This window comes from Stylophora pistillata, chromosome 8 (genome assembly GCF_964205215.1).
Source record: "Stylophora pistillata chromosome 8, jaStyPist1.2, whole genome shotgun sequence".
NCBI lineage: Eukaryota > Metazoa > Cnidaria > Anthozoa > Scleractinia > Pocilloporidae > Stylophora > Stylophora pistillata.
This window is the reverse complement of record NC_142526.1, coordinates 17931149-17953213: the sequence shown is the minus strand read 5'-3', so window position 1 is coordinate 17953213 and position 22065 is coordinate 17931149. Positions and strand designations below refer to the sequence as shown.

Below are 22065 nucleotides of genomic sequence, written 5' to 3'. Positions count from 1 at the left end.
TCCTGGAGGAGAATAAAGTCATGTCCTGCATAGCAACTGGTGGTCAAGCCTAATAGCCTCAATAAAAATTTAAACTAGAAGACCAACCAGATATTTTGGCTAAAAATCTCCTAATTATTGTGACTCCTTACATTGGTGATTTCTGGTACCTTTTTTAAGAAACAAGTAGCACCAGTCATGAAAAAGGAACAAAACCTGGTGAAAAATTCTCTTACTACAAACTTAACTAAAACAATAACTCAACTCTCATACCTTTTGTTTCTTGACAATTAAACTTTATCAGTTATGAAAACAATTGCTTTAAAATTATTTCTGTGAGGAATAACATCACCTGTTGATGCTGGTGACATCGATAATACCAGTCACTCATTTACAGTTTCTCAAAAATTACCATGTATAACATTGCAGTGGAACAACATTGTAATTATTGTAAAACTCAGAAAACCATCTGTGTGTTGACCAAAATGAAGTTTAACATTTGTAAGCAAACCTCAAAACCAAAAAATTATTGCTGTTAGTCTGCCATTCGGTGGAGACACAGTAACAGTTTACATGCTGGACTCTAGAGGTCTGAGTGTTGCTATTTTAATAGAATAATTAACAATTATTCACCGAAGACGAGGTGAATATCGTCGAATAATCCCTGAGACAAAGTTGAGGGGATTATTGGACAATATTCACCGAACCTGAGGCAAATAATTGTTTTAGTATAATTTCAGAGCTGAACAACAGAGAAATTTCTTAAATCATAACATTTTAGTAACATTTATAACATTTTACTTTAACATTTTAAATAAACCGTGTGGAGCGGTTTATATAATGTCATATAAGGAACTGCTCAACCAATCAGATTGCTGGAAAATCTTTGCTCAGCTCTGAAATTATAATGAGGTTTAAATACAACTTGGCTAAGTAACATTATATATTCTATGTTTTATTTGATTTTATATAATTATTGTAAATGATCTATTACCTTTACACTCTGTAACGTTTGTTATGTATTTTAACGAGCAAAATAAAGACATTTCATTCATTTATTCATTCGGCAAGACTTTACTCTCACAGAGCCTCTCTCTCCACTCCAGAGTGTAAATGGGTACAGGAAATAAAGTTTTTAAATGATTAAAACAAACTTCTGCTTCTTTTTATTCCGCTCACATCCAAATAAACAGTTACAACAACAGAGAGAAAAAAAAAAAAAAAAATACACTAGTATATATAGGCTAATTCCTAACAAAAAGGAAGTTTGAATAACAAAAGGAAAAGAAACATCTGGACCAATCATAGGTCAAATTAACTATTCCTGTGAAATATTTCAAATTTAAAATAAGAGTGGCAAAACATAACATGCATAAAAACAACAGGAAAGCTGACAAATGGCTAGCATCCCATCCAGAGGATGCTGGATTGGCCACTAGGCTTGAAGGCAGACTTAACTTACAGTCCATGTTTTAGTTTTCTGACACGTAATTAGCTTTTCCTTTGAAACACAACAACACTCCATTAATATTTCCCCTTCCCCAGTCTCCATGAGTTTCACAGTAATTAATATTTGATCAATTTTGAATTGACAAGAGAATTTTATCATCTCGAACATTTTTCTTTGTTCTAACCTAGAATAAAGGCATCCTCAAAAACAAGATGTAAAACTACATGAGGTCCAGATAACAGAATAGAGGTCATTTTTTAAATGGTTGTTAAAATGACAAGCAACTCTGTCTTTGTTTCCATAGCTTGAAATCATTTGAAATTCTCAAACACAAAGTATAGAATAATTTGTACTTGTGCAATAAAAATAAAAGTTGTTGTTGTTAAATACCATTTAATTCAACAGGTTTTAAGTCAGAGTATTGACAACAAACCTTACAGTATGAGGTATGGATTCATTTACACATACCCAACTCTTTTCCTTTCTGGAGTTGCCCATTGGAATATTGCAACGAGCCATACCACATGCAAGTGGAATTTACTCCAAACTAAAGAGGAACTGAGGAAACTGTCCTTCTGCAATGTTGGTTCTTTTATTATTCTTTGGGTGGTCCTTAAAGCTGAATTGTACCCCAGGACACTGGATGGACTTCACTCCTCCCTTTCCCTGCCAAATGATGGGACCAGACATGGAAGCTTTCACATAATACCAAGTGCTCTTCTCTAGAGACACTGGCTTGTCAAACAGAATATCAAAGGCGTAAAAACTACCTTCTTCTTCCTCTAATTCCATGGGTAAAGAAGAATATCTTCCTATTTTAGTGGCCTTAAATAAACCATTAGATGCTTTTCTGACTGTTACTGTAGCCTGGTATTTCCAATTTTCACTTCCAAACAAACAAATCCCATACAAGACAATGTCCCTATTTACTGAAAAATAAAGATAGTCACTGTGGTGAGAGCTGTAGGTTAATCCAGTTTCAAGAACTACAGAGTTAAATCTACAGCATCTTTGGCGAAGGCCAGTTCTTGGAGCTTCTGAGAAATGGTTTGGTGAGCTTAAAATCAGGGTTTTGAAATAATCCTCCATACTTGTGGCCTCATGTGAAGTTAATATGTTGCAGTCAAGAACAAAATTGCTGAATTCATTCCGTTTCATGACTGGAAAACGAATTGCGTTCACAACCTTGTCCCCAAGAATCGACCTTTTGGATGCACTATTGGCTGTCATATCAAGACGTTTACATTCCTCTAATGCCCAGGTATTGACTGCTCTGAATAAGTCTACCTCTCTGATGTTTAGAGAATCTCTCTTGACAAGTTCTTCTAACAAGGATCTATCTATCGTTTCGAATCCTTCTGTTTTCAAGGCTTCTTCGGCCTCCTTGTCGATAACTTTCCAGCAGTGACTCACAAGCTTCTTCTCTCCGTAGTTCAGGGCGTGAGACAAGACGCAAAACACATTGGAAACATTCAAAACTTCGAGTAGATATTCATTACATCTCTCAACAAGTGAGGGTAAGATATATTTCTTAGCCAAATACAGCACTTGCATGACATTGTGCGGAGTCAGCCTCGCTTCATCACAATACACAAAGCGAAACAATTCTAACAGACTCTCGTACTCACAGTCAGGAAGCATGATAGAATCTGACTTCTCGGCTAGATCGCCATAGAACATGGCAAAAAACACAGGGCTGCTTATCGCAAGGACAAACTTGTGTGCTGGAATAGCCTTCCTGCCTTTCTTGTTGCTATTTTCGTCGAGTTGCACAGGAACAACGAAACTAACATCACTGAGGAGCTCGTTGTTAAACATAAATTTGCTTCTTGATCTTATAGTTGGTCGTTCCGTTTGCCACGCTTCTTTCTGAGCGGACATGGTTGCATTACTGAAATGTAACCTGGATCGTTTACACAAAACGGCGCGAACTCGAACTTGAACTGCAGATTTCCGTCAGGCGTTTTAAAATATCCGAGGGAGACTACAAACTAGTACTTCCTTACTTACTTCTCAGTCTTCCTCAACCAATTCCTTTTTCCGTGCCAACTCATTCAACATGGCGGGCGGCAAGAAACTCACAAAAGAAGACGAAATTTTGTTACAAAATTTCAGCAGAACCGTTTCCACTAAGTCCTCGGCATTATTCTATGCCAACGCATTCTTCGTCTCAGCCATTCCTCTTTGTAAGCCTGACCTTTTTCAGCATTTACTCGCTGTTTAAAATTATTGCATGCGCTCTTTGTTTGTCGGAATGTCTTTTAATAATACGAGAATGTATTTTTAGCGTGATTTAATATTTTATTAGGGCTGTTTTGGAGGATTCACCAAATGGATCCTTATTCATCTGGCATCATGTTCGTCGTGATGACTCTGATCAGTACGTGGCTGGTGGCTTTTGCCTACAAGAACGTTAAGTTTCAGTTGAAACATAAGTAAGTAATTCGATGCGGTTTGTGTATCTACGTTTCCAATTTTTATTGGTCAGTCAGTGGTAAATGTTGCCAGAATAGTTCCGTTGTAGTATTTAGATGAGAATATTTGGCTGAACTATAGTGTTTCTCTACGACAGTGAAATTTCAAACTGCTTTGGATTAGACAAATGTTTCGTAAAACTTATGTGTCCATAACCTAGTAATTGTAATTAAGAAGTGAGTGCTGCTCAAAAGCAAGGATAATATTTAGTTCAATGATGCACATGACAGGATCATTAAAGAAAGGTTGATAACAAAGATCTCTGATGAACAAAGAGTGTAACATTTCAGTTTCAATATAGCTACAGGCAAATCCAGTAATTGATAGAAGCGTCAATGATCTGAGTAAGGAAGTACAAATAACTACAAAAGTTTTGGCCAAGATTTCTGCACAGCCCCATACTTCAATATGTTCGCAGTATTGGATGAAAAAAGACTGGGATGAAACAATCAGTTACCTTAGGGACTAGGGCATTGTTTTAGAATGGGATAAGGTTATTTGGAAATCTTACCCAGTTTTGACTGTCAGATCTATGTGTTTATTATATTTTGTTTTATTGTATTATTACTTTTTAAACTAAGATGCCTGCAATGTTTTTAAAGGATTGCCCAACGAAGAGATGCCTCAGTTTCTAAAGAAGTTAACATGGAGCTGGATTCTAATAAGAAGCTGAACCGCGATGAGAAGGATGAAAGGTTTATATTTAATCGATTTTAGTATACTTGTATTTTATTCAGTATAATGCAGACTTAACGTTGTGGCATTTGTGATTGGCTATACAGCCTTTTTTAGCATATGCAATTCAAAGGTGCTGTTTTACTGTAAGTGGACTATGTTACTGTAGTATTTTCTCTTTTTTTGTTGTTGAAAATATTTCAAGTCACTTTCATTCTAATTTTCTTTTGTCCCATACTAATTACATTTACATTACATTTTTACATTTATTTAGCACAGACTTTTATGTGGATGTATTTAGTCACACTTAACAGTATCATAAGGTTGTAGGACTTGAAAATCAAACCAAGAAATGATTTTAACCACAACATAACAGATTTGTGTAAAGAAACTAAAATTATGTTTCATATTGTCTTAGAAAATTATTTTTATTTCACAAGAATTGAATTTTGAGAAACCAGAACAATGAAGATGGTATCATTTATTAACTGTGTTATGACATAGGCTTTTTGTTTTCTACACATTGTCATATTCTGTCATTTGTTTAGGTAGTAAGACACAATGTTTGACCATTATTTGTTGATTCAGAAGGCAGTTATGCTCAAAGTGTAGTTTTCAAACTAGTCTACACCTCATGCCATCATAAATTGGATTTTTTTTTCAGAATCCTCTGGAAAAAGAACAATGTTGCTGAAACTGAAGCTGTTACCTTCTCCATATTTTACAACAATGCCTTGTACCTGTTTTTGGTTCTAATAGCTTCATTTTATGTTCTCCGAACATTTAATCCTGCTGCGTATCTTTTTTAAACTCTTTCTGTAGTTTGGGAATTATAATCTTTGCACCAAGTTCAAATCCTGCTGTTTTTGTTGAAGTCACTTTTTTTTCTTTTTTTTTTTTTCTCTTTTTTCTTCTATTCTTAATTACAAAGTACAGTGCTATGAGTAAGTGTCATTAACATAACTACATTTGGTAGAAACTGATGATAATATAATTATTTGATATATGGTATAACAGATGATAATCATCATCTGTTATTACCAACTAAGTTGATAAAACCATTTTATACTGAAAAACTCAGCAGAGGTAATAAAGCCACTTGTCAGCTGACTGTTGGCTGTCTGTTGACAAAAATTTCAGTGACTTCCATCCCATATTACCCTGGGAAGGTAATGAACCTTTTCCTAAGTTCTTGTCCTGCATTATTTCAGACTAAAAGTAGTTCAAAGTTGTCTAAATGTTGGTGGAAATTAAGAAACTTCACTAACCTGAGTTATCTTTGACAACCCAAACAAGGATTAGTTTGTCAAACCCTCTTTGAAAAATGTAGGGGTTTTTTTTTCTATCTGGGTGAGTATATGCCAGCTATATTTCACTTTGCAGTTCACTTTTAAGACAATTTTCGTTAACAGTCTTTAAGAAACTACCTGCTCTCTACATCTATGGCTGGTGGTGTTCTAGCTCTGCTGTCTACAGGATCATCCTCCTAGGAAACAAATGGATCATTGCAATTGTGGCTCACCTGTTTTCCATTTATTGATTTGAATAAATGTTTAGTTACCAGAGTCATTGTGTGCTTTACTATGTTCAATTGGTTAGCTCAATTGGTTAGAGCGCTGGACTGTTGTGCGGGAGGTCGAGGGTTCGAGCCCCGGCCGGACCAACACTCAGGGTCTTAAAATAATTGAGAAGAATATGCTACCTTTCTATAACATCAAGTAATGGTTAGATATTCTAGTCTTCTCGGATAGGGACGAATAAATGGAGGTCCTGTCTCCTGCAGGGTTAGGGGCAGGAGACGTTAATTTCCCACGCACGAGATTACTGTGTGATGGATGTCCTCCCCTGGGGTGGGATGGGTGGGTAACAGGACCCCCGTTGATACCAGTGTTTACTACACTGAAGGGGCTATCCTGTATAAATATAGATGTCTGTCTGTCTGTCTGTTCAGTTCCTTGCAGTGTTTTCCTTTTCATTACCTGTGTGATTAAATAATTCTGTTTATGGATACCTTTTTTCAAGTAAGTTCTTTACTTGATAAGTGTAAGCCATGTTTAAATTGTAAGCACTTAATTTTATGTTGTAGTAAGGTGAAAATGTGGCATATTAGGGACAGAAAAGTGTCACTCATGTTCTACCACATTTTTATGTTTTAAATGACCTGATTCTTGAGTGACACAGAATCAAGGAATCTCATTTGATTTCTGAATTAAGGAGGCAAAGATTGCCAATCATGATGCCATTTAGGCACTAATCCTTTTTGTCCAAATAGCAGTAAAATTCAGCACAGACACTTTCAGAATCTAAAAATGCATCCTCTGATGACAGCTTTTGATGAATTTCTGTTCTCATTTTATCATGCCCATGGCACCTAAAACAGAGGGATGCGGACACCCAGGTTGTCCTTCATTTTAGGCAAATAACATTCTCAGTCATATACTATCACTTTGCCACAGGCCCCTTTTGTAAATTTCAAGCTGTAATTACTTTTAATAAGAATCTTACAACTATATATCTCATTTTTCTTGCTGATTCATTGTGATGTAACATCATGTGGCAGAACTTAAGGGGTTATTTTCTCCAGAGATTTGTCATTTCCATGCTTCTATTGAGGTGCAGTGGCCTCATGGTTAGTGTGCCCAACTCTAGATTGCGTGGTCCAGGTTCAAGCCCTGGTTGGGGACACTGTGTTGTGTTCTTAGGCAAGACACTTTACTCCCTCATTGCCTCTCTTCACCCAGGAGAATAAATGGGAACCGCCAAATTTAATGTCAGGGGTAACCCTGCAGTGGACTAGCATTCCATCCAGGGGGGAGTAGAAATACTCTTAGTCACTTCATGCTATGGAAACCAGATTTAAGCAGTGGCCTGATGGGTCAACTGGCTCATAAACAGGCTTTACATACCATGCCTCTATGATCCTTTGACTCTCTGCAAATAAAGAGCATTAAACTTCTTGTAGAGTTTATGTGATCTCAATAATGGAATTAGCATTTCTTACTGACAAGAGTTCTTGGAAAAGATGCAGTAAACTGATGGGTTTGTAAAAAATTTTCAGATAGTGCAGATGTACTGGAATGGTGCAACACCAAACAGAAAGACTAATTTTATGGTCTCGCTATGATATTAATGAATGGAACATAGGACTTTCCTTTGACAAATTAAAATTTACGGAAATAGCTAATTTTTACAATTAATTTTTCTATTCATGGGCTGAGGAAAGACCATGTCCTTTTCAAGTAACCTGTGAGTTAAACAATATTGGCAGTATGGACTCTAAACTGTTTAATTCACAAAAAGAAATTTATTACCAATATTACTAACTGCCCTAAAGATTTGGAAGAAGTTAATTTTGTTGTTTGATACCCACCTAGTGGCTAGAACATGTTGTACTGTTGCACTTTCTGCGGAAAAAAAATAACGATTGGAAAGTGACATCTTGGTCTTCCTGCTGTTGATGTGGTTGGTATTCAGTCTATATCATGGGCAACCATTTGTTATCGCCGTGACATGAAAACTGAAAGAGAAGATAAAACTTGAGAAAAACTTATGAAAAGAGATTGAAATTTTCAGCATTTTTGCTGGAATTTTTTTTAAAAATCAGGATTCTTATATATTACTTGCAGTCAAATAAAGATTTTGGACAGATATTTTTGAGTCTTACTAATGATTAGATATGGTAGGTTTTCCAGATTGCCATGCAGATTATTCACATACATGGCTATCAATCAATATGTATAATGATGGAGGGGGAAGTGGGGCAATTTTTGCAACAACTCTATTTTCTTAAAAGTTGGTTACCTACCAACAGAAAGTGGTTGATCCAAATGTATTGATAAAGGAATTGAGTGATAATCTCATGACAACAAACAAAGCTATGAAAATCAAAAGCCTCCTTTTTTTTTGTCATGGTACCTTAGTGTGCACCTTTATTCAGTTCTGCAAAGGGGGAAAGCTAAAGGGAGTGGTTTAGCTGTAAAGTAGGATTCTGTCAATCAATAGATCAATCAGCCAATCACAGAGGGCAAGATTATTATGGGCTATCTAACATTTGGCCAACTAGAGAAGGTCATGGTGAGGAGAATTCACAACTTGATCATCGTTCAGATAAAGTTGCAGGCTTCTTTACTTTCTTTCTTTAATCAAGGAAGAAGTGTTATGTACTTTTCTGAAACAACACTTGAGTTCTCAAATTTTTTTGGTGACTTTTTTGTTCTTTACCGGTTACTATGTGAAGAGGAATGATTTTCTATCCCGGTGTACTGCAAGATCTCCGTGAAATGGAAACTTAAAAGTCACGTGATGGATTGTAAAGAGAAAACAGTATATATTACATCACACATATTGATTCCTTCCCTTAAGTATCCATTTTTCTTAACAGATCAAGTATTCTGTCAAAATAGCTGTCATTTCAGCACATCATTCATAAATATTTTTTAATTTTTCTGACAAGACGTGGAGTATTTCGGTCTTTTCGTGACTCCTCGGTGATCAATATTTTACTTTCTCCTTAAGAGACTGACTCTGAAGGAAGAGACAAAGCAGCTCTGCATATCGCGCAGTCGCCATCTTTCGGGAAACGACTAATTCCTGTGTTTTCGCACTTGGACATAATATCCTATTTCTTTGTGTTAATATACTAAATTCTCTTCCCAAATGTGACGACTTAAAATGTCCTCGGTAAACAGCAGAAAGAAAGAGTTACAATCATCAGCAGAAGGCTCCAACGGTGGGTACCGTAATTTTCGTGATTTGCATGTGCGCGTGAATACCTATCGGAGAAATTGTCATTTTTGTTCCGTTTCTGACTTCAATTAAATTTCAAAGTATCAAGGTGAACAGGAAAATCTATTCTTGTTTTAATTTTGGACGAAGTGCGATATTTATGTAAGAGAGAGCCTAAGTTTCCAGTGTGACTATGTCTTGTTTTGAGAATTGGCGCGTTCATCTCTAGTTCAGTGATGAGAGTACATGACACATGTTTTGCGATGACAAGATTAGTCCCCTTTCAATGTCCTCAGAGCAATTTTATATGAGCGACTCCGTACAATATCTTTCTTCACAAAATTTAAGAGTTATAGCCTTATCTTCTCTACGAAGTACTTTTTTCTTTAACTTCATGTCATAAATTTAAAAGTTCGCGGTATATTCGAGATCTGGAGCTCGCCGGGACTTGAAAACCGTGCGGGATTTGGGAAAGAACAGCAATTCCCTGGGCTTTAAAAACCGTAAATCGTACGTAACCCCATTTTTGTGGAAAAAGACTCAAGTTAATATTATGTAATTAGAAAAAGGTGATTTTTTTTTTGCTGATACTCCAAGTGTTCTCCGCTGGACTAATGTTATTGATCATCGTCAATCGCTGTCAGCCAAATTTTTTATACACGAGCATTGGGTTTAAATAGTGAAGTATATTAGGATGTTATGGTACTATCGAGGGATTCTATTAAAAATTGAGGAGTATTTCTCTCTAGAGAGAAGTTTGAGGTTTACATTTTAAAGGATTAATTTCTGGATATATGAATATCCTTCAACATGACATTGCTAGCAAGATTTTTTCCTAGGGATTCTCTTCATACCCCTAAACCTTTATGGTTGATTTTACCTTTTGATTAAAACGTGTGATCATTGCAGAACACAACTTTGAAGTGAATTGTTCGGTCCAAATTTTTGCTTAATTCATGCTTGCAAGTAATCTGTACAGATGTACACACCACAAGGGACATTGCAAAAGTTGTGTTCAATTTTTGTGGCATATGATGCATGGCCTTAAGCACAGGCAACAAAAGGTGCATGTCTTCAATTGCAACAGAAATTATACCATGCTATTTCACCATAGCAAACGTGTGAACTCACGAGGAACCCTGGCCCATTTCTAGGACAGCAACTGGTTAAATGGAGCCATTATTAAGAGAAAATTGTATTCTTAATCATTTTCAATTTAGCTAGCCCTAGAAGGGATGTACATGTAGCAATTACTTTCTTTACAGAGACCACCTTGAAAGGAAAAGAGACATCTCTTGGTTTTGGTTTTAATACTTTGGTTAAGTTAGGATTTATTTCAATATCATAATAGCAACAAACATAGTATTGATATGGAAACCAGACTAAGCTCTTTTATTGTACATTATGGGCACAAATGTAATTATTTTGCCCTTTTTTGATATCACCCGAGCATGTGTGTATTTCATGTATTAATAGATGGGGATGTTGAGAAACCACAAGCAAAGAAGAGAAGAACTGAAGACCCTGGATCAGCAAAAGGGACTCAAAATGCAAAGAAGCGTAAGAGAGAGGATGAAAACGAGGTATGTCAGTGTCTGTGATAAATGTTACATCCTGTATCCTGTAAAACACCCCGTTTTATCTCAATTACATTCATTCCTCTAATGACTCAACAAGGTGGTTAGATTTTCAATTTTGCTAGACAAAATAAGCAGCGTATATGTGCACAATCCTCACAGTAAAGCACTATTTAAGCAATAGGGAAAATCAGACCTGAAAAAAATTCAGGCCTGTACAGGATTCGAACCACTGACCTCTGTGATACTAGTGCAGCACTCTAGTAGAGCGAATGCGACACTAGACCTCTGCGATACTAGAGCGCTGCACTAGTATCACAGAGGTCAGTGGTTCAAATCCCATACAGGCCTGAATTTTTTCAGGTCTGATTTTCACTATTGCTTAAATAGTGCTTTACTGCGAGGTTCGGGCACATATACATTTCATAACCACAGTTCAGATATATGTAAAGTAAGCAGCAGTATTCACTTCACATTCCTATGAGTTTTTCTTGGGATTGATCCTAACGAAAAGGTCAAAAATGCTTTACAGGATGATGTGAAAGTCTCAGATGAAGAGCAGTCAGTGATAAAGACAAGTGCAGCACCAGAAAAAGAGCCTCTGTCTGGAGACACAAATGCTGATGATCACAATAACAAGGATGTTAGTGAGCTACCAAAGTGCAGATTACCATTATGCATGTTCTGGTTTTCTTGCTTTGAATGATTCAAACTAGTTTGATTAATATGTAATGAATAACAGACACAGAGGAGGAAAAATTGAACTGGTTTGAAAAATCTGTATCAGGAATAAATGAACAACAGCTGGGCTTTGGGTCTGACACCAGATGTTTGAGTCACTGCACTTAACATAAAGTTATCTGAGAAATGATGCTGACCTCTCCCATGATCTGATCTCCTCTGAGCAGTGAACAATGATATTTACTACTGGCCTCTTTTTTTGGTCATCTTTGTCATCAGTGTTAAGACTTGAGTGGAATCATTAGCCACCTCTTGGAGGGTCAGTAAGTTCTTCCCCAGGAAAGCTGCATAAGAGAGGTTGAACTAGATCCTGATCAGCTCATAATATGGCTTATCTTTCAGAATGAACCATCCAAAGCAGAAACAGTAGCAAAACAGTTTTCTCTTAACAATGTTGAAGTGAATCTGTCCGAAGAGGATGAACAAGGAATGACTTATTTGAAGTTCAACAAACTGATACGACCCCTGATTGTAGAAGCTAATCCTGGCACAGCACATACCAAGGTGAACTCCCTTCTTGGTGCTATATGGAGTGACTACAAAAGGAAGAAAGGAATGAACCTTAATTCCTCAAGTACTGCAAGTCCTAAAGGTGGAAGCAAAGCTAAAAAGCAGAAAACTACACGCAAGTCAACAAAGCCAGCTAAACGAGCTGTAAGTATATAGTACTTGAATTTACAGCTTCATTTGCTTAGAGCTTGCAATGTTTTCATGTTGTGAGGTTTAATTTAAGTGTAAGGCTAAACTCAAAGGTGTTTACTGTAGATATGCAGTTTGATTGTACTAAATACAAAACTGTTATGATGTTACAGCACGTGTTCAAGAAAAGTTGCATGAGAAGCCTGTGTGTCCTAACATTAGTCCCATTTGTGTAGTGCTTTTGTAAATCATAAGTGTATTATTACATATCTTACAAGGATTGCAGGTTGCAAAATCACTTTTCACCTTTAACCCGTTCTCTGCACTGTCTACCATACCTTTCTTATGATTTGTATTACTGAGATTTTAGTTACCCTAGTTGACATTGTGCTTTCTTTGCATCACTCTTTTACTTGAAAATGTATTGATACTGTAAAGAGATATTCCTCTTGAGTCAGTCTAGGAATTGAAATGGCCAGTAGTTAAAACACAAGCAGGAAGATATCAGTAATCAACTGCCTTCTTAATTCTTAAAATCCCATGAGTGACCAAGACAGAATTTCTCATTACAATGTCCAAACAATATCAGGCAGATATGTAATGAGAATAAAGGAAATATCAATAAGGGTATCTTCAATTGATGTATTACCAAATTCTCTGAACTAGATATTATTAAATGGAATTTAACATACTTTTAGTAACAAGTAGGAGCTAATCTGGTCAATAATGTTCTCCTGGCATATTGTTAGCATATTAGCCTTCTGGTAGTATTTGCCTGGCATTTGTATGTGTTCAGTGATGTTGCAGCAACTTTGTGGCTGTTGGTGGCCTAGGGTGGATCATGTCCAGCAGTTATCCTTATCAGTGCATGTGTTGTTCTCCCATGTGCTTGCATTGTGTTGGCTGTACTATAGCGTGGCATTGTCGTCCTTGAGGATAGCTTCTCAGCATTCCCATCCTCCCATCTCTAATTTTTTTTTAAGGGTTTTATTTGGTTATATATTTCTTCACTTATTTATTTATTTATTTCTTCATTTTCCTTCCTCTAAGCCTTCTGGCTCTAGTGTGACGGGTGCTTGTCAGGGCTTGGCACGGGAGGGAGGGGGGGGGGGCTTGTGGCTGGGTTGTAGGTTGGGAACAGGCCAGTCAGGTGTCCTTGTGCCTTGGGTGTAACTGTGGTTGCAGCCCCCAGGCTCCTAGGGCACCAGACCTTCATTTGCGACTTGGGCATTAACTTGTTAACATCACGTTAATTGCATGGTATATGGATGAGAGAATTATTATGAGATCTTGGGAGTGAAAGGGGTAATGTATGTTGTAACTAGACTTGAGTTTTTTTTTTTTTGGGAAATTAATGTGAACTGTTTCTGTTGAGTGAACAAAGAAATCCAGTGAAAGGATCAGAAAAAGCTCTCAAACATCCCATGTGTGACTTCAGTATGATTCAGGAACTTACCTGCTAAGCCTGGCCTTGTATAGTGTGTGAAAAGATTAAACTTAAATAAAGATAGTCACTGTCAATGCTTGACAGAAAGTTTGTTTATGTCAGTCAAACGAATTTAGACCACAGAGAAGGTTGATGTCTTCATTTGGGTGGTTTTTTTTTTTTTGCATAGAAGGAAGTTGTTGATGTATCAGATGATGATGACTCTGGTCCTATTTCTGCTGCGGAGGAGGAAGATAATGAAGATGATGTTGATGTAGTCCTCAATGAAAGGAGTGATCCTTCAAAATCTAGAACCAAGATTAAAATGCTGTTCAAAACAAAATCAAAGGGTAGTAAAGGTTAGTCTGGTGTGTTAAAGCTGTTTTTCCTTATTGCTTTAATATTTATGTAAGAGTAGATCATTTAAGCCTTGTTTCATTAATGAATCTGTTAAAAGAAACCAGTAGTCATTAAATGGTACAGAAACTAGGTACCAATGATAAAAGTTGCTCTTTTTGTTCCATTTCACAGGAGACAAGAAAACAAAAGTCCTGGATGATGACAGTGATCGTGGCAGTGAAGCCAGCTCTGGTAGTAGATCAAAAAAGAGTAATAGTAAAAATAATGGCAAAAGTAAGTCAAACAGGAAAAAGCTTGATGATGGAGGTGATGAGGACAGTGATGCAAGCCAGGCTAGTGGAAAGAACAGCAAGAAAAAAGCAAAGAGTACACCAAAGATGAAAAGGGAAAAGGTGATAATTAGCAAGAAAAGAAAAGAGAGAAAGAAAAGTGCAGGTAAAGTAGTTCTGTAATTCATTCTCTGACAGATATTATTAGTGTTGTATTTGTTTGCCCCGGGACCATTTTAACCAGTCAGTGTCTCTTTTACAGGAAATGATGATGACAATGTTATGAGTGTGGTAAGTTGTAGCCAACCTTTTGTCCACTTGATCAAGTGAACTCAACTTTTTTTTTCTTGAGGTGCATGAAGGTAACCAAAAAAGGTTCCATCAAAACTAATCTTAACCCCTTCTTGTAAGGGGGAATTTATAAAAATACATAAATACAGGGTTTACTGAGGGTTAGCGGCCACAAAAAAAAGCAATTAGGCACTTTTGTAGCTGGTATATTTTTTCTACTTTACTTGGTCACCCTTCTTTTCAATCCCATTTTTTCTCTTCTTCATCTTTCCAATTTTGCTTTCCATCCATTCTATTCCTGATCAATGTGAAGAAGAGACCTTCGTAGAATTGTCAAGAAAGACAACTGGTAACTGGTAGAATAATAATGTAATAAATGGATATGAAATATCACCTTATTCAGGTGTATGATTGCACTGAAATAATTAATTTTTTTTCAGGATGAGCATCAAGATTACTGTGAAGAATGTGAAGAGGGTGGAGACTTGTTGTTGTGTGACACCTGTACACTGTCATTTCACTTGCGTTGTCTTGATCCACCCCTAGATGAACCACCACAGGGACGCTGGAGTTGTCCTGTTTGTGTAAGTTGTCAGTTTTTATGATCTTTTTGTTCAGTCCTGACTGGACTGTTTGTTGTTCTTCCTAATGTGCCAAATTAGAGAGTTTTGTGGAACACAGGTCTACATTAGATTTTTGATCAAGTGTGGTTTTCTTTATAATGAATCATGGGCAACAGGCTGAAGGTTTATTTTTCTCAAACGTGTGACAAAAATGAGATCAAATGATTCCTTATTGTCAACTACTCATTAAAAATGAGCTAGCATGGTAAGGGTTCTGTTCCTTTTTTTTTTTTTTCAAGTATTATACAAGTTACATGAAAGAAAACTTTAAATTTCCAGGTGATGTTAATGATTTGTAGATTTTTCCCTTTAATTTGTACTGATATATAGGAAGATGAAAATACAAGTGATTCCAGTGAAGACATGCACAGCGATTATTGCAGAGTGTGTAAAGATGGTGGACAGTTGCTTTGTTGTGACAGCTGCCCATCAGCATATCACTTGCATTGTCTGATTCCACCAATGAAGAAAATTCCTGGTGGAGACTGGAGGTGTCCCAGGTGCAAGGTAATGTGTCTTCACCAAATCAATATCACCGTGTAGTGTTAGCCAATTGCTTTCCAGTTTGTCACTTGTTATTTGTGTTAAACTTGGCAATCTCTCAACCATCCTCTTTTCCCTTTTTTGTTTCATTTTAATATATTTTTGCATTTTGTGTTTATTGATCATGGGTTTATTATGTGGTTTCATTTAATTTGCTGATATTCTTATGGCAGAAAAACAAATCAAGAGATTGGTTGGTAATTTAAACATTCTCTTTAACCGTTCAAAAAAAAAAGGTTTAATTCAAATGTACCTGGCATTTAATACCCTGGTAATGGTTGTGTGAATTGTGGCTAAATGAACCCATATTTTGCATTCCCTTTCTTTTTTCATAAATCAAACAACAGAAAAAGTGCAGACGGAAAAATCCGGTTGGAATGGTAAATTAAAGGGATTATTCTTATTCAAGTGTGTACACAGCTGAAAGCAGATGACAAATTTCTCTACTGTTGCCTATTTCTGATTGGCTTATAAATAGCAATCTTAACCTTTTTTCGGAAATCTTGGTTTACTTTCAGAGTGAGCCACTTAAAGGCAAAGTTGAACGAATTCTCCACTGGCGTTACGTCAACCTACCAATTGAAGGTACAATTCTATAATTATGCCATTTATGCCTTTCATTCTTAAGAATGATCATACTCCTGTGAAGTCTGTCTGACCCTTCATGACTGTGTGTATTGACTTTGCAGATACATTGCTCACTTCAGATAATCCCCAAGAGTTGACTGAACCTGAGGTATGACTCCAATGAGATTTTAATATTTAGAGTTAATATGTAACCCTCAATTACCTTTCACTGCAGCAGTTTCATTGAAAATTTTATTGTTCTAAAACTGTGTTCAATTTTACCAATAAATCAAAATTGATCAATTGCAACTGAAGTATACCACTTGAGGCCTACAGCCACCACCATTGCTGAAAAATGGATCAATCACTTCACAAATTAAACTTCTGAGATTACGCTGAGAAACAACCCCTCGCATGATTCTGATGATAACATCCACTTAGTTTGTATGTCAGTGAATTTGGCTTTTGCAAGACCTCTTTCACTTTCAATATCACACTCTATCTTTGAGTGGTAAACTTAAACTACAACACTTCTAGGGTTTATCTTGATGGATATTCATTATTAATTTTCAGACCTATGAAACTAGGGAATTCTTTGTTAAATGGAGTGAGATGTCTTACTGGCATTGCTCATGGATCACAGAACTTCAGGTTTGGTTTTTGATACCTGTCAGCTTATTAATCTTTTCTTGAAGGTGTTCTAGAACTCTGCTGATGATACTATGTATTCCAGGTATTTTCAAAGGAACCCTGTTCTTTCCCTGTCCCCCATCACAAATGTGTACTTAGGTCTCCCTTTATCAGAAATATAATATTCAATCAAAGAAGTTTCTTTACAGCTAACCTTGTAAGTACTTTTAAAGTAACATGGTTTGGTGATGAGGTTTTTCTGCCTTTAAAGCAAAGAATGTGGAGCTTATGAAACCTAAAAAATAGAAAAAGTGTATGCTTGGGTCTTCAAATTGAATAAAATTGCTTTAAAAGTTCTTTTGTTTGAGTTGTGTGTGTTATTTACTTGATACCAATCATAAATATGTCAAACGTCATGAATGATATTCCTCAGTGATAATGGAATTCACTTTGATCAAACTGTCTTGAGCACGCGTTTTGATTCTTATAAACTTCAGTTGGAGATCTACCACCCCAGTATGTACCGTGCCTATTTTCGCAAGAATGACATGGAAGAACCTCCACCTGTTGATGATGGTGATGAGGACAAGGAAACCCCAGCACATGTGATACAAAACAGTAAAGCAGAAGATGAAAGCAACCTTGAAGCAAGGTTTTATCGATATGGAGTGCGACCAGACTGGCTACAAATTCATCGCATCCTTCGACACAGGTTAGTAAAGATCAAAAGGGAAGATGTGCATGTTGACAGCTTTATTTTTGTTACATTGCTGGACGTTTAATATCAAAATGATGAAGTAACTATCAGCCTTAAAATATTGGTTTGATTATTGTCTAATACATTTTATTAAAAACTGGATCATTGGATAATGCAATTCAAGACTTTTTATTGGCTTAGCCATTATGGTATATGAGCCAATATACCATAATCTACAAATATGGCAAGTGTACACGTCAGCTTAAAATCAAAAGGGGGCTAAAAATCCAGTTTTTTCTTACAAAATAATAATTTCTTGGGGGAATTTTTAATAAAACAGTTATTCCACTCGCTCTTGTTGGATATGAGGAGATTATAGCCAACTCGGCGCTATGCGCCTCCTTGGCTATCTATCATCTCATATCCAACACGCGCTCGTGGAATATTTGTTAAGTATTGGCAAGAAAACTCAGTTTTTTTACTCATATAAGACATATGAAGGATGTACTAAGCAGAAGAGTAATAGGAGTATGGGGATTTAAGGAGATCAAAGAGTTTCTATTTTTGTTGTTTTTCTTTTGCTTTTCTGTGCAAAAATTTTTATCCAAATAATTTATTGGAAACAATTTTGTGTTTGCCCCACCCTCACCCCAACGCCTTTGTAATGGTCCATTCCATAAGGCTGTTCTGGTTGTATTTCTTTAATTATTTCCATTTTACTTATATATGCAAATAATTTTTTCAGTATTTGCCATAAGGTTTGAATTTAAAGAATTAAGATGCACAAAAAAATTCAAAATCAAAGTAGTTCTACAATGATCATCTATCTTGAAAATATCTTGTCAAGTTAGTATCTTACTGGAGAAGTTTCTGTCAGCCTAATGGAAGTGATGAACTGAACATTCCTGAGTTATAAATATATGATTTCACTTAATAATCTAGAGCTAACAAGCAATCCAAAGAAACATACTTTGTAAAATGGCGAGATGTTCCATACAACTTGAGCACATGGGAAGACCCAGATGATCCTATTAACTCACAAATCAGGTTTGTGTTATGTCTTTTCAATTGGTTTTAACCCCAAAGAGTGACTAGCATCTAATTCCTCCCAACAATGTCAGCCGTGAGTCACACATTAAGGACATGAAGAAAGGAAATTGTTAAATTTTCAACTTCAGATATTGTAATTGTAGTGTTCTGATTGGTTCACTCAACTCCAGTAATCTGCTCATATTCTAAGTCACCATATGTGGAGATGCATTGCAATTAATTAATGTTGGAAGCTGAAAATTTTTGCCTAAAATATCCAAACTCTCGGCTCATCCTTGGTGTAAAAACCTGTGAAGCTCACGAGTGATGTTAAACAAAGACAACAAAACATTATATAAACAATAGTGTACAACAAAACAATACCTCATGAAACAAAGAAAACCTCGTCAGGTTTTTATGCCGAGGATGACCCAAACTTTCAGGATTTTATGAAAATTGGTAAAATAATTTTCCCATTTGTGATTGTTAGATATGAGACTGGTTATAGCCAATTTGGCACTAAGCCCCTCATTGGTTACTTACCATCTCATATCCAACATATACTCATGGAATAATTGTTAAGTATCACCAACTAAAGAAGCTGTTCATATTTAAACAAATTCTTCTTGTCAGCAACTTAGGAAATGAATAGAGAACATTATGGAGAATATAGTGATATAAGGGTTAAATTGTCAGAGTCAATTTTGTTATTTCAATATTAACACGAATATTTTTTCTTTAAGGGCTGACAGATCAGCCACAACATTAGCTAGTTTCAAAAACCGCATATGTAAGCGTGACCTCAGCTCCCTATTAGATGATGGCTTCAGGGGCTGTGCTCTATGTACTTCTTAATTCATTTCATATTTTTTCATACGTGATATGACTTAATTTTATTCTTAAGTAGGTAATATTCTTTGTAAATAATTTTTATCCATTTTATTTGTGTTCCCACATTAGTATGGGATATCTCCCAAACTAGAAGGTTCTTTGACATGTTAATAAAGTTTCTAACTAATCTAACTAACTAACTAAGGGAGTTTTGGCTCATGTAGTTATAACTGCCTTGGAAGTAGACTATAATAGTTTGGATATAAGCTAAATCAATTACTGTTGATAGGTCTAACACAGCAACCTTGTATTTAAAAAAATGTTTATATGTTCTTTCTGGTTATCTGTTATTCAGTATGCCCTATTTGATTATATACCGTATTTACCCATATATAATATGCACCCTTGTTTTTAACTAAATTTATCAAAGAAAAGTTTTTCACAGCAAAAATGACAAGTTAAATCTTTGTACAATTATTTATTGAAACAACAAGAATAAGAAATTTACTATATCATTAACACTAATATCTTTTGCTACTTAGTTATTTATGACATTATTGAAACCAAACTTTAGGACTTCAAGTGAGGCCTAGCTAATTTGATGATTCCATGGCCCGGTAAATATTATGAGTGAGCAACAATATGTCCAGAAAGTATTGAAGACTTTATATCAAATTGTCATATTTTTAGAATTTTCGACCCAATGCTACGCATTTTTTTGGCCATAAAGTCAAGTAAACAACAATATAGCTACGATGAATTCCACTGCACACTCGTTGTACACATAAGAAATTCGCACGTTTTTTGCTTATAATGGCAAATCAAGAACTGCTTTAAATAAAGCTTTTGTCCTGAAATATTTGTTGCTCACGTTCATCTTGCTTCTCATTGAAAAATTCCGTGTAACGAGAGATCTCTTCACACATGGCAAAATTTGCATATTCGCTTTGAAATCTGATCCACATGCCTGTTTGTACACTTGCAAAAATATTTAGCGATTTTTGTCTTTCCTCTTGATTTTAGAGTAAAAACTTAATATGCACTATAACTTTTCATTGAAAAATAGGCTATTTAATTCAAGCTTTAAATGTGTTACTTTCTTTATTATGTTTTTAATGTATGCAAATTAGGACGTGCGTGACAGACAATGGAATCCGTGCATAATACGCACAGCAATTTTGATGGTTATTTTTATAGAAATAAAGTGCATATTATATGTGTGTAAATACAGTACTTTATTATCCAACTACACCTAGACGAGTACAAATAACGCCATAGACGAGTACAAATATGCAGTATTTGTACTCATCTATTGTAGTACTGGTTAAACAGGTTTTCTCGCATCACGCAAGCGAAGAATTGGATTGTAGTTACGGAAAAAAAAAAGTGGCCGACAATTTGAATCATATTTCCGACGACGAAGAGTCGGAATGGCTGGCAAATATAGCTCCAAGTTCATTAGATGAATCGAACGAAGAAAAAGAGCTTGACGACCAGAAAATTTCTTCATTTAATTAAATAGAAACAGCGACACAACAATGCGCCAATTCTGTTCCGCTTCACATACTTCTGTTACGCACTCCCCTTAAATAAATATCTGCAAAATTCGCCCGCACTGAAATAACAGTTTGGCGTGTTGGATAATAAATAACTTATTAAACGTTTTGTTGTGTAGTATCGCTGAGCATTTTATAAATGTTTTGATTGATTTTGATTGTTGTTAAGTGATTTCAAGGACCACATTACCAAGTACAAGGAACTCAGGTGAGATACTGTCAGATAGGTGTTGGGTGGGAACCTGACAAGACTTACAAGTCTCCAAAAAGAAAGAAAAAAACCTTGAAATTGTTCATCTTTCTCATACATATAGGTTATACTGCTTAACTATAGCTTAAATTGTAGCTCCTCAGAGCATTGACTGTTGTGAGATCTCACCTGGACCAAAACAGTACAAAGACAAAAAGTTGCAGTTGTGATTGCAGGTGTATTGAGCATGTAATGGCATCTTATGCCATATAGCACTCTTGGGTATTAAAGAGATAAATAAAAGCTCTTTAACTTAGGATGTTAAATCTATCGGCAGATTCTCCATTTCAGCTCAGAAAATGTATAGAGAGCAGTATGAAGAGTATGAACACTGACATTTGACTGTAAAGGGTTAACACTTGATTGTTCAAGTGAGCAGTGCTTTCCATTGAAAAACATCCCTTCATTTTTACATTTTTCAATGATTTTTTTTACAGAGATATTTATGACAAAAAGTTTGGCACTGGCAAGAAGAAGCCCCAAAAGCAAAAGAAAGTAAAGAAACCAGCTCCAGTTGGTGATGTGAGTTCATAAATTGTTTTGAACTTCAAATTTGTTACACTTTTGGACTTTGGTTTTTGATAATTTTGACAAGGAAGATGATTTAAGTTCAACGATTGTGCAGGAATCAGTCTCCATGCCATAACCAGATAACAGTATTTTTATTCAGGCATGCAGAGCGGCAACTATTAACTTCAATCAATAAAATTGTTAATGATTAAGTGGCTTTGA

The 22065-nt window shown here is 35.8% G+C and overlaps 3 protein-coding genes across 6 annotated transcripts in view; 2 read left to right on the top strand and 1 right to left on the bottom strand.

Moving 5' to 3' along the window:
• Positions 1-1802: 1802 nt before the first annotated feature.
• On the bottom strand, positions 1803-3381 carry LOC111329395 (BTB/POZ domain-containing protein 6). The gene has a single exon (XM_022934095.2). It carries the CDS (start codon positions 3308-3310, stop codon positions 1967-1969), a length of 1344 nt encoding a protein of 447 aa, XP_022789830.2. The 5' UTR covers positions 3311-3381; the 3' UTR covers positions 1803-1966.
• A 69-nt stretch (positions 3382-3450) lies between these two features.
• On the top strand, positions 3451-6144 carry LOC111329409 (translocon-associated protein subunit gamma). The gene is made up of 5 exons (XM_022934116.2): positions 3451-3615; positions 3738-3864; positions 4507-4599; positions 5244-5375; positions 6000-6144. The coding sequence occupies exons 1-5, from the start codon at positions 3489-3491 to the stop codon at positions 6067-6069; spliced, it is 549 nt and encodes a 182-aa protein (XP_022789851.1). The 5' UTR covers positions 3451-3488; the 3' UTR covers positions 6070-6144.
• Positions 6145-9133: 2989 nt separating this feature from the next.
• Positions 9134-22065, top strand: part of LOC111329373 (ATP-dependent chromatin remodeler CHD4) — a 34107-nt gene continuing 21175 nt past the window's right edge. For 2 of the 4 annotated variants that reach the window (XM_022934068.2, XM_022934066.2), the window contains exons 1-16: positions 9134-9308; positions 10781-10887; positions 11414-11524; positions 11965-12276; positions 13878-14046; positions 14219-14482; positions 14579-14607; positions 15048-15191; positions 15561-15737; positions 16292-16358; positions 16463-16509; positions 16914-16991; positions 17468-17682; positions 18610-18714; positions 21253-21291; positions 21771-21855. In XM_022934068.2, coding sequence (XP_022789803.2) covers positions 9251-9308; positions 10781-10887; positions 11414-11524; positions 11965-12276; positions 13878-14046; positions 14219-14482; positions 14579-14607; positions 15048-15191; positions 15561-15737; positions 16292-16358; positions 16463-16509; positions 16914-16991; positions 17468-17682; positions 18610-18714; positions 21253-21291; positions 21771-21855 — 2007 coding nt within the window. In that variant the 5' untranslated portion in view covers positions 9134-9250. Of the gene's footprint in view, positions 9309-9855; positions 9874-10780; positions 10888-11413; positions 11525-11964; positions 12277-13877; positions 14047-14218; positions 14483-14578; positions 14608-15047; positions 15192-15560; positions 15738-16291; positions 16359-16462; positions 16510-16913; positions 16992-17467; positions 17683-18609; positions 18715-21252; positions 21292-21770; positions 21856-22065 lie in introns of those variants that run through there. The other 2 variants (XM_022934067.2, XM_088730267.1) reach the window with 2 other exon arrangements.

What these genes read in the sequence shown, in the direction of transcription:
- LOC111329395 (XM_022934095.2), bottom strand. Translation starts at nt 3,310, where the DNA reads ATGTCCGCTCAGAAAGAAGCGTGGCAAACGGAACGACCAACTATAAGA.
- LOC111329409 (XM_022934116.2), top strand. Translation starts at nt 3,489, where the DNA reads ATGGCGGGCGGCAAGAAACTCACAAAAGAAGACGAAATTTTGTTACAA. An exon ending in CGTCTCAGCCATTCCTCTTT is followed by an intron (nt 3,616 to 3,737) that starts GTAAGCCTGACC and finishes ATATTTTATTAG; the next exon opens with GGCTGTTTTGGAGGATTCAC. An exon ending in CGCGATGAGAAGGATGAAAG is followed by an intron (nt 4,600 to 5,243) that starts GTTTATATTTAA and finishes TTTTTTTTTCAG; the next exon opens with AATCCTCTGGAAAAAGAACA.